General features: G+C 36.9%; 1 protein-coding gene across 1 annotated transcript in view; it reads left to right on the top strand.

Moving 5' to 3' along the window:
• Nucleotides 1-5,631, top strand: part of ZNF804B (zinc finger protein 804B) — a gene marked incomplete at both ends in the record, with an annotated part of 230,147 nt that extends 224,516 nt beyond the window's left edge. Inside the window, one exon of the mRNA XM_080611434.1 lies at nucleotides 1,950-5,631. Coding sequence (XP_080467560.1) covers nucleotides 1,950-5,631 — 3,682 coding nt within the window. The remainder of the gene's footprint in view (nucleotides 1-1,949) is intronic.
• Nucleotides 5,632-13,042: the final 7,411 nt, after the last annotated feature.

The raw sequence follows: 13,042 nt of genomic DNA, 5'->3' as shown, positions 1-13,042 counted from the left end.
ATTCATATCAAGCTTACTGTATCCTGGAAATAATAACATTCAGAGTTTATTATACATTCATTTTAGCCTATGTAATTGCATTTGAGTTATCTGCTGAAATATAACAGTTTAGTGCTAATGTGTCACTTTTATGGTTATAACTCCATTTTCATATAAATTCACTGAAAGAAATGTAGCTGCCTGTGGGAAGATGCCTTTATGCCCACACACTTGAAGATGTAGTCTCAGATAGATCAATAAGGTCAGTGACTATAGGAAATCCAGAGTGAGATGGGGAGATAAAAATGGGTTTGCTTTTAGAAAGAACCAAGAGAGTTCATAATTCTTTACAAAGAGCCTGAAAAGACAGTGCTTGCTATTCCCCTTTGTAATGACTAATAGGTTCAGAGGTGGCTGAAAACCATGATCTTGGCGGAGGGGTAGCCATTCCCAGATGCTCAGGCAAGAAAGAAATTCAGCCTTTCTAAGCAGAAGTCTACACATACATACACAACTGCTATTTTCCCTGAGTACTGTGTCTCAAGTTCCAACAGAGTGTCTTACAAAAGCTTAATACAATTGGACAACAAAATTATTGTTAATCTCATGCACAGAAAAACTGAAAATGCAGCTTTGTTTTCCTGTTCCAAGGAAACTTTGAAAATTACCTTTTTTCAAAGAGCCTTCTCAAAGAGATAATTTCTTCTTATGTAGAAATAGGGTTGAATTTTTATCTCCTGATGCAAAACATGTGGCAAATCCAAATACACTCTCAGAAATGTATATATATTCTCATACTCCAAGTTGACCCTACTCTAGGGAGTCTTTCTGTTGTTCCTACTGCTGAAGATGAACTCATTTTTACAGCATTTTAAAATATTCTAGCCTATTTATAGATAGCTGTTATGCAGACTCTGACTGTCATAATTCACTTACATTTAATTAAACTATTTTCTAATTTTTAATCAAATTCTTTACTGAAGCTGGTTCCAAAATTTTTTCATGTAAGTGTACGGTAGTACTGAGCTGTAGCAAATGTAGATAATTGGTCTAATGAAATGAATGTTTAAAATATTCCTTGGAATAACATTTGTATGGTAGCTGTATATGTCTTATCTCTAATTTAAGAAGGCAGCAGCCATTCCAATCTCAGTTAATTATCTACTGAAAGAAATCAATGGTTCACTATGTTTGTTAAGGCCTTCTCAGGTCGATTTTTTTTTTTAAAAAGTACAAGAAAACAAACCCACAGATTTAAAATCTGAGAGTCTGGGGAAGAGGAAAACTGTAATTGATGGAAGTAGAATACAGAAAGAGAAAATATGCCAAAGTAAGTTAAATAGTGATTGATAATGAGAGCAGTGAAGTTCTCATTAATATTGATGGAAGTCCACCTTGTGTCCTTTTTCCACCAATGTTTGTTAACAGTTTTAGCATACTCTCTCTCTGAATATTTCACAAAAACATTTATTTTGGAATAACATAAAGATAAAATAAAAATCTACTCTTTAAAAAAATCATACATACCCCACCTCCCAAGCAAGAAGAATGCTTAACAGTTTGACTCTGCAGATGCAGGTAGAAAAGTCTCATTTTGAACAAAGCCCGATTTCCTTTGCAGTGGCCTCTCAGAAAACCAAGACTTACACAAGATTCTCCTTGATATAAATTCACCGTGAAGACAATATTGTTTAGTCTGCGTGTACGTGGGCATAACTCTGAAAAAGATTATGCATGTGCTGACTTCAAATCATATAATTTCCAGTATGAAAAACTGTGTTGCCCATATAAAAGCCCAAGCTTGGGCCTAGACTGCACATTTACCCTTTAGAAACTTTAGAAACTTAGTTTTCCCCTGAAACAGTGCAAGCAACACACTTTTTTACCAGACAGGCAATGGCAAATGCGAGTTCTGTCTTAACTTGGTTAATTAATACAGCTTTATTTATTATTTATTTATTCCCTTACAGCATCACTGGGAGTGGATCATTGCTTAAAGCCCCCCGATTAGTCATGGAAAAGCAACAATCACCAGATAGCATTTTCCTGTGCAAGGGCAGCAAGTTCACAGCCAGTTCTCAAAGAACGGCCATGAGTGAAGGACATGGTTTCTCCAGCAGCATAATAGAGAAACAGCAGCTTGTCATAAGCAGGCACCAGTACCCTACTGAAAGACGGCATGCACTTGGGAATCAAGTCCCTCAAATGTTCCCAGACAGCACCAACACTTCTCAAAGGGCAGGAGTGTCCTTCTCATTCTCTAAAAAAGTCCCTTTGAAGCTCGAGTCCTCAGCATCAGTCTTCAGTGAGAACTCTGAAGAAGGAAATGATTGTAGTGAATCCCTCAACCACAAAACAAAGCAAGCTCTTGAGAGCTGCCTTTCTGGCACATTTTCAGAGGAGGATGTGAAAGCAAGTTTGGATATAGGGTCACCTATTACACAAGACCAAATGGATTTAGATAACAGTACATCAAGTCATGTAGCTGCAAAACTTAAAATGTTAAAGGAAAATGATGAAACTAGTGATAGAGAATTAGAAGAAAAGGTCACTGCTCACTCTTCATTTTCCAAAAGTAAAATACAGCTTTCAAATTTGGAGTTTTCTGGTTCTCTTAGAGAGACAGAGCAAGAAAGCAAATTGAGTGAGTCTGAGCAATTGTTAGAAACTTTCATTTCACCTTCATGCCAAGCTAGCAATTTTTGTACAGAGCCAAACACCTACAAGCACAGCAATGCCCACCTGCCTGACCAGTTACCTGAGCTCCCACAACAGCCAGCACCTGAGCTGGCATGCACAAGCAACATTAATGACGGTCCTGGAGTGGTAAAAAGAGAAAGATCTTTGGAAAGGTCAGAAACCACAAATGGGAATATGGAAACACTTCCAAAGGAGACCACGGCTAAAGAGGTTAAGCCCCAGGCATTGCCTTTCCTCCATGTAGTGAGCAAAGATGGCACCACTGCTCTGCAGTGGCCCACAGAATTACTTTTGTTTACAAAAACTGAGCCCTGCATTTCATATGGCTGTAATCCATTGTATTTTGATTTCAGACTCTCTTTAAATCACAGAGATGGTAAACAGCATGAAACAAACAAAGCAAGCTGTAAAGAGCACTCTATAAATAAGACTGCAGATGAAAATGAAGCCTCAGGTTTAATAAAACACACGCAAATGTCAAATGAACAAGATAATCAGTTGTTGAAACCAAAGAAGATGAAAGGTTCCCTAAATTCAAGAAAGGCCAAGCAAAAAGCTGAGTCAGACATAGGGAAAGAAATGGATGAAAATGGTCAAAAATGCATTGCAGATTATTTGAATGAAAATATACCCAAAGTGCCTGCTTACCTTGATGTCTCACAAAAGGAGTATGTGACAGAAAAAAGTCTTCATACAACACCACTGAGGAGACCTTTAAAGCATCATTTTCATTGCTGTGAAAGAAAAAACCAGAACATTAGAAATGAAAGCATTTCTTTTTCTGCTTTTATGTCTAGGATTAAAAAGTCTAAAGCTGCAAAACGTCATTTAATTTATTCTGAAGCAAAATGTGAAAGCAAAAATGACTGCAGATCCATTCAAGATGTGGCCAGCTGTAGCAGTGACATAAGTGACAGTGGAAAAGACTCTGGTGGAAGTTTCCTTAGTTATAAATCCAATTCAAACAGCAGGTATTCAGAAATTGAAGGATGTGAAGGTTATACAAGATGCTGGAGATTCCTATCTCCTCCAAAGTCCTCCGACAAACATTCCAGCTATACTGACAGTTCAGTTAGCAGTACGAGTAGCTGCATGAGCTACAGGAGTACCGCATCAAACAATCACAGCAGAAATAACTTGCTTTTTTGTTGTAAAAGAAAAAGCAAGACAGCTGAAAGGCACAAATGTAAACACAGAAAGCACAAGTGTATTTTCATTTCTGATGGTACAGACAAGGATTATGTTTGTTGTAGCAGAAGTCACAGAACTAGAAACTGTACACAGAGGGGTACAATTAAGCATCAAAAATGTTCAAGACATAAAGTTTTACAACACAGAGACAGATCTAAACACAGCAGATGTAGACACCAGCATTTTGGCAAAGTGCATAGTAGAAGCAGAAGCTACCATAGCTCCAAAAGTTGTTCCACCAGAGATTCCAAAAGCCGTGAAAGATCATCTAGTAGCAGGATATTAAGAGGCAGCAGTTCAAGATCCTTCCCTAAACAGACTGACAACTGTGACAACAAAACAAAAGAGGATACAGAAGAAGCTTCTAACACCGAACTGGGAAAAGCTGAAACTGCACATTACGAATCTCTGAATGAGAATAGTCAATCAAAAAACTTTGCCACCTGCTCTTCTGAAATCGTGGCAAAAGACATATGTGGAAAAAGAAAGTCACTGACAGGCAAGTTGCTTTTAGAAAGAGTGCAGTCCAAGAAAACCCAGGAACAAATGCATGACTCGGAAAGATTTTCAAACACTTGTGGGGTAGAATTAAAGGATCACTCACGAAGTCACTTTGCTCTTCAGTTTTCATCATCAGTAGATGATATTGCAATGTTACCTTTGCCAGAGAAACTGCTAAGCATAGGTGAAAATGTCATGGGACATAATGAAATCAGTTCATTGGAAACCAGTGTGAAGAAAAACAATTTTGAAGGGTCAGAGATAACTAATGTTGCTTTTTCAAGAGGCACTGATTATGATCATTGTCTTTTTAAAGACATCATTCAAATAGGAACAGGCTATAAGAGCTCAAGCATAAAAAGGAACACAGCAATAAAGGAACAATCCAATCTCTTCATTAGTGAAGTGCAACCCTTTATACAAAGCTGTGACCCAGTACCAAATGATTTCCCTGGTGCTTTTTCCTCTAATAGATACTCTGTTGTGGCTAATTCAACAGAGACCAAAGAACTACATGATGTAAACATGGACTCGAACCAGGCAGAATGTGGTTCAGACTTTCATTGTGACAATGCTATGCAGAAGTATGATGACACAGTAAATGACCTTGAGGTGTACAGTAAATCCACCTCCCCTCCCTTAATGCAGCAGCCTATCACATTTTCACCAGAGGAAGTTGACAAATACAGGTTACTGCAGCTGCAAGCCCAGCAGCATATGCAGAAACAGCTTCTAGCAAAACACCTGAAAGTTTTGCCTGCCCCAGGACCAGCTGCCTTTTCTGCAACACCAGCAGTTCCTGCCCTCCCTGTTCAGCAGCATGCCACTGTCACCACCATCCACCACACACTGCTGCAACGCTTTGCTGTCTCAGCATCTATGCATCCCCACAGTGGCCATCTCTCTCTGGCACACCTTCATCCACTCTCTCAGGCACATTTCACTCCCATATCACTTTCCCCATTAGCACCAGCCCTCATTCCCACCCACCCTGCTTTGCTGACAGGACACCCATTGCACTTGGTCTCCACCACCCCCCTCCACCCTTCCCCACTGACCTTCCCAACACTGTCACACACTGCATATATCCCAGCCTTATTTACACCACATCTGAATGCAACCACACCTGTTATACATCCAAATCCCTTAGTCCAGCCATTATGCCAAGGGCAAGAGCCCCATCACTATTTGTGCTCTAGCCAGACCCAACAGTTACCTACAATAAAAGAAGTTTTCAGCATTTCTAGCTATTTGAACTAGCCCAACTGATTACAGTTATGATCACAACATGGCTCCAAACCCAAAATAAAATGAATTCTTCAGTGTTCGATCACATTTGAGGGAAAATGTATTGTTTTCTGAGAGCACAATGACAAATATTTTAAAGTCCACATTCTGGCTGACAGCATATGAATGTTGATTTTGTTCTTGTATCACTGATAAAAAGCTGGTTTAAAGCCTTTTATGACAGGAGGACAGGATCCAGCTAGCGTCATTCTACAGAAGGCTTGGAGAGAGGTGTGAAGTCTGTGACTTTCAGTAGGAATGGGACTGCAGCACCCAGACACAACAGGACCAAGAATATCAACACAGATTAGTGATTTAAAGTAGCCCAATTTAAGGTAGAATAATTTTGACACACCTCAAATGTTTGCTTTTCTGAGTGTGTATACACAAGTGCATAGTACTTGGTCTAGTTAAGGTATTTCAGACTGAGCAAAAAAGAAGGTATCTGGGACCACAAGTCCCTGGTTCTGTCTCGTGGGCCCAAAAAATTGGGGAGCCTCTGAATGAGGGGTGCCTTGTTAACACTGGAAGAAGAGGGTCACAACAGTATCTCAAAGGTACTTTAGTGATTTTATCCCTGGGATATGTTGCTTGAACGGTGTAAAGGGACTGTGGTCTGGCCACCAGTACATAACAGAAAAGTTCCCTTAGTGTAGGCACTCTGCTGGCACAAGCAGGCAGCTACTTTTCTCACTGAGCAAAGCATCCAAGAAAGCAAGGGAAAGAAGGGGATGAAGCCAAGTTCTTTAGCATTGCATGGCTGTGGCTGTAGCATAGGGTATGTCAGGGATAGGCTGCAGCAGCCCAGAGTTACCAAGCAGCTAGGGCTGGCTTTGAACTTCAGAGGTCCTTGGCCAAGCCTGCAACACTTCTTTCCTACCAAACAGAGCTCTGACGTGTAGGAAAGTCTTGCCAAAAAAATGTGTAAATATGTCTCATCCCTTTCACAAATGTAAACAATTGGCTGGTCCTATAAAATCATGTTGATATTCATAAAAATGCAGAAGAAAATTCTGAGCAGAAACTGGCTCTCAAGGTCAAGTCTCATAGAAAACCATGTCACAGTTCTCACCATTTCAACATATATTGAATCTAAACAAATATGTCAAGATAATAGCATGGCTTCCCAAACTCTTAACATACAAACTGAAGTTCTGATTCTGCAATGTTTGAATGCATGTATCCAACCTTCAGGGCAATGCGTGTTTGAAAGTGCTAGTAATAACTGTGTATTTGGAAATAGGTCAGGGCTTCAGCATCTCTTTGAATGGCACATTTTGACTATTTTTATAATGTTTCTAACTCAACATGGGATATTTAGCATGAAATTAAGTTTATAATTGTGGTTAGACTGCAGGCATGCTTCTCAATATAATTGGACAGTGAAGTGTCTGACAGACAGTACCTGTTTGTTTGGATTAGAAACATTTGAAATCATTCCATTTGCAATAATGTAGTGCACAATTAAGAATGTATCTTTCAGAATTGAAATAAAACACATTAAAAAACTTTTGGAGGATTTTATTCCATTATATTTGGCTACACAAAGAAACAAAATCTAACTGCAACCAAGTTGACTATTAAAGATGCAACTTAGGACTAGTTTTCTAACTTAGTTTTAATCAAATAAGATTGATCCATTGCAATAAAATTGAATTGCTTTAATTTCTAAAAGCAGCTGCTTCAGCAGAAACTGGTATTGTGCCAAACTTCTCAAGTGGCTTTACAAGTTGTGACTGTTTGTTTTGTGTTTGGAAAGTTAATGTCTCTTTGGATACTTAACATTTTAGCCATTAAATGAAAGCTGTCAGGAAAAGAATTTGGACACTGACCAGAAGCAAAACATTTTTGTATTAAGCTGGTGAAACCAGCACCATCAAATACCTTTTGGTTGGATTCCCAGCCAATTTATTAATTCGCTAATAAAATGCATTCATGCCATTTTGGAATAACTTGCCTTTATTTTTCTCATATAATTATTAATTTCTCATATAATTATACAAATAATTTTCTCATTTAAACTGTAGGGAACTTCTTTAATTGAAATTATTGCTTCAGGACAATAATTTTTGTAAGAGAGGGATTTTCTTTAGGAAAGATGTTAAATATTTACATAGCTTTAAAATTCTTCCTTTCAGTTTTGGCTGAAGATCTTCCCCAAATTAAATCTGCATTTACATGTTTCTATACTTCTGAAACTTTATTTTCTGAGAATCAAATATATTTCACTGAATATGACTTGGAAAGTCATATTGACCTTTGAAAATTATTACTTGCTTGCTCAGATAGAGTTCACTCACTCAGTGAGCCACTTGGAAACATTAGTTATAATTCTGTGGAAACACTCTGAATTGGACATTTTAAAGGAGCAGGTCAACCTGAAGAGGCTGACTAAGCTGCACAACCATCAACACCAGTTCAGGGACAATACCAGCCAAAAAAATATGTTCCTAGCTCTACAAACTTTTAAATTTATGGGCACAGTTCCATTCCTATTCAAGAAAAAAAAAAGAAAAAACAAAAAAACCTGTTCTTCTTGTATATATGAGTTCATTTGAATCCTACATAAATAACACCGAGATAAAAAAATGGAACAGAAGAAATGACAGTCTGATCTCATCTTTAATGTATAAACACACATTTTCTACCCCTGCTTCTTATAGGCAATCCCTATAGCAAGAAACCTGACCAACTGAAACTTAACAATATCCTACTATGTAGATGTTTTATGGAATATATTTATATATGTTTCCCTTAATGTATGCACAACACAATAGGATTCGAGGAAGGAACCAAATCGTAGGTTGTCCATTCGTCATGTATATACCAACAAGGATGATCTGGTAAGGCAACTGAATAGACAATAAAGATTAAATTTAATTCTTGGAACAATGGAAATTAAGATTCTATGAAGTATTAATGTAAGAAAAATATGGATTAAGAAGGAACAGAAACAGCACAATAGCAAGACAGTAGTCATTGACAGCCAACAAAAAGGATGTCCAATATCATCCTGAGTACACAAGAAAGATTTTCATAGAGAAATGTAGTGAAGTTATCAGCACAGCTGAGATGATGTATTTGCTCTAATTGCTGCCATATTTGTTTTTCATCAGTACTTCAAATATGCATTATTATTTTTACTCAAAGCATAATTGAGCCTGATGTGTGGAGCCGTGTTACAATTTTGATTTTATTTAGAATAATTTTTCAAAGAGTTACAGTATCCTGGTGGCAGTGATACGTACACACCAAGTTAATAACCTATTTCAGCTTGACTGTATATTCTTGATATGTAATCAAAAAAACAGGTCACCCACACTGTAAAATTCCCATAATAAAAGTTTCCTGAGTTATACAATAATAATTTTTTATTTTCTTTATATACATTTAACATGTATATTTGTTGTGCATATTTGCATAAAAATACCATTTGACCAGATTGATTTAAAAAGTGTTAAGTTTATATTTTAAACTGGATAATACTCTGGCTAGTATAATATGTAAACTAGTAATTTTGTTTTGTATTCTCTGTATAAAGTGTTTTATATTATACAGTAGCTAAGTGAATTGCACTATTGTACATGCAACACGGCTTTTTTTTAGGTTATTCAAGGAATTCCTGGGAATGTAGTTTATTGCAATAATTTTTTTTTTTTTTTTTTTCAATAAAAAGGCTTACTGGTATAAAAAGTGTCAGTCATGTATTTTTAACATACAGCATACCAAAAGGTATTAACATAATAAAATGCAGAATGATGCAGAGATATTCTGTATTTTAATCTGCAGAACTGAGATGCATTTAATCCATCCCTGTGGCTATAATCCTGAAATTTCTTAGAATGTTTCCTAAAGATTTTAGTATGTGTTAAAAAGTGGGTTGTTAAAATGGAACTGAAAATAAATATTCCTTAAAAAAAATATACTATCTATGTGGTTTTTGCAAGTACTTTGAATGTATCAGCATCCCCCTGGATATTTTTATGCACTAGTCAGTTCAGAATTATAATTATATTTATAACTCACTTGTCATGTTCCCCAAATAATGTCTCTGAGCTACAATTCCTGATGTTTGTGCAGAATGTCCTTTGGTAAAGAAGCTCACAGTAGGATTCACAAATGTATTATTTATTCACTTTTTAACTATTCTTTAGCGCTTACCTTAGTCATTATGTTTCTCTTCATCCTGTGTTTTCCCTTTCACTTTGTATTTTGCCAGTTTGTTTATTGTATCCTTTGCTATATTTCATTTATATCGTAAGCTTTCTGGCACTAGACTTTGGGCAGGTACTCAGCTTTGGAGGTTCCAGGCAGTCTCAGCTGCTATACTAATAGTAACTACAAAGCTAGTCATAAGCATCAGTAGACAGTTTCAGAAGTTTCATGTGTCCAGATAAGCACAAAGACTGAAGAAATGTAAAAAACAAGTGTCTGCATGGGTGCATGTAATAGGTAAAACTCTGTATTTTGAGGTGTGGTGTGACTGAGGTCATACTCTGTTGGGTCTATCTGCATAACTGGAAATACCTCCGCCAATCCCTGGAACCAAATTAATCTACCCCTCAGTGATATCTCATGACTCAGGCATTTTATAAAATCTTGAAATCACAGCAAATCAACAGAGACATAAATGACACTGTGTATCCAATTTCATTCAATTGTGTTTCTTCATCGAGTTGTTTTATAATGAAAACTAAATTCAGAATTGGACAGACTTAAATAGAAAGTGTTGTGTGTCTGAAGGAAATCCCCTGAGAATTAGTAGCAATAGTATTAACTGTTAACTACAGTGGGCTTCCAATTGTGATCAGATCTCACCTGTTTGCAGTTGAAAAAATGATGTGATGCTGTTTCAAGTAGGATGTCATATGTGAAGATATGAAATTGACCACACCTCCCTATTCCTGGTAAAGCCAGCTTCTAATTACCCTTTCTTAAATCTTGAGTCCTGGATATGTTCAACAGTTGAGCCTAAGCTGATTGATTATTTTGTTGGGTTTTTTTTAACTTTTTTGCTATACCTCAATTTATCTGTTCAGGCCAAGCCTACATTCAGGACTGTTACTTCGATGAGAATGAAAAACAGATGTTTTGCCAGCCTTGAAATGTCTCTTATCACCAGATGGAGAGAGTTTTGGGATACATTACTGTGATATGCTTGAATGTTTCTTTGCCCCAGCGCTAAAGGGAATTAACTCATTAACATTTCAAGTCATGGAAATGCTCTCACTGTCTTCAGAACCATCAAGCCTCAAGTCAACACTTTGCATGTCTATAAAGCAGGCAGCACTTTTAAAATACATTTTATATACTTCAATAAACACATTTTTTTTTAATAAAAAACAAAGAAGAAGGAAATAGCCAATTGCAGAAATTATAGACCAAAATAAATCTACAGTTACAGTAATGGCTATTTATTCTAAACACCTACTGCCTAACTGTGACCAATCTGTTCTGTTAATGTGCTTAAAAGTGCTCTTGGCTGAGATGTCAAACAGTAGATACATGACTGTCTTAAAAAGAAGACTCAGCCCAAACTCATTTTTTATGACCTAGCTATAAACCCCTCAAAATAAAGATAAAGTTGAAAAGCTTGATGGAATTCCACCAGGGAGTGTAAGCAGTTCTGCTGCCTCTACTTAAGTGCACATCTAAAATTTATATTACACACAAAAATCAATATTTCATTCTTATGAAGCAATAAACTTTTTAGACCAAATAAATTTGTCATTTGCAAATCAATATATTAAATGAGTTTATCAATTTTATATATAAAACTTTTCTGTGCTATGTATGTGTGCAAATCAGCAATATTAATAAATAAATCATTGTGAATGGAATGAACCAATTAGTCTCAGACAGCTATAATCTAACTATTTCTATATAAAGCAATATGTTCTGTACTGAATTGTTGAATTATAATTTGCTTTCTTCTTTCTTGCAATTAATTTACGGGCTAACTGTTTTCTGCTGATCCCAGTGAGAAACCCTACTGAACTTTAAAGAACTAGTTATGTGTGTGTGTGTGTTGGGGAGGGTGTGTCTTCTTAAGGATGCACAATTGCATCTAACAGAAACTTATACCCTTGACATAGAATTCTGCATGTAAATCATGTTTTGAGGAAAGATGTGCAGGTAGGAAATATTTTTAATCAATTGTTGCATATCTTCCAGGTGAAGTACTGCAGTTCCTGAAACAGTCTTTTTTCCCCCAGTCCCTCATACTTACAAGGTGTAAATTGCTGAGGAAATGCTTCGCTGTTAGCTGTCCACATTGTTATGAAGTGGAAAGTCCTACCTTCATCAGAGCAGGACAAAACGCTAGAAATGCATGCTCCTGCTTATGCCCAGATTTCTCTGGAAAGATTCTAGTCTTCTTGAGAGTACACTCTGTTTTTGTGTAAGTCTGCTTTCTCCAGAGGCTGGAGCACCTACAGGTTTGAAGGTGGAGGAGATGGCAGCTACTCTCTCCTGCTTAAATGCTGATCCTGTTAATTTAGGTTCCATATAAAGGCAGCCAGATCCTGGGATGGATATCCAAATTTGAAGAACATAGCATATTAAGAGAAGGGTTAACTCTACATGTTGTTTAAGCTGCTAGTTGTCAACTGGGACAAACTTCCTGCTCACACAGGTCTGGATTTTTTCTGTCTTATCTGCAGCATGCAACCGATACCTTAAGTACACAGGAATGTTTTTCAGGACTATATTTCTCTCTCCCCAAGACGCTTGAGAAACTGTCTATGAATAAAACACTGACAATTAAATAAGATGATCCTTGGTCTACTTTTTAGTTTACTAGTAATTTCTTGAAAGGTCTCTGTGACTTAAATAACTTAATGCTGTTATTAACATAATCTCTAATTACAGTACTAGTATCTACTGCTGACATATTACAGGTTTAATCCTTAGCAATAAGCTTTCCCCCCAGAAGTCTCCCTCTCTTAGTTCTGTGACTATTTTTTCAAAGGCTAAATTCCCTGGTTTTATTTTTCTTAAATAATGTTTTAGATAAGCAGTTCTTATATGATTTTTATTGGAAATTATATGGGTCAGGGTGACATATAATAAAGAATCTTATTATGGATTATGACCAGAGCTTATGAGTTGAAAATAATTTTGTCTTTCATCTCAGTATTGCCAGCCGCCACTAGCTTTTCACAAGAGAGATTCTCAGATGAAGAAGGCTGGTGAGGATGCTGAAGTGGGACAGCAGAAGGAAGAAAATGAGCACAAAGGGCTGCTCATAAATGACAAAAGTGAAAAAGAGGGAATGTGCAAAGTCTGAAGAGCAATGTCAGATTTGTGACACCTGGAAAAAAGGGTATGTTAATTCCAGAGGGTGCAGAGAACACCAGAGAAAGGCTAGACTCATGATTGGTAA

The sequence above is a fragment of the Psittacula echo genome (assembly GCF_963264785.1).
Source record: "Psittacula echo genome assembly, chromosome: 2".
Classification (NCBI taxonomy): domain Eukaryota; kingdom Metazoa; phylum Chordata; class Aves; order Psittaciformes; family Psittacidae; genus Psittacula; species Psittacula echo.
This window is presented reverse-complemented; position numbering and strand designations above follow the sequence as displayed.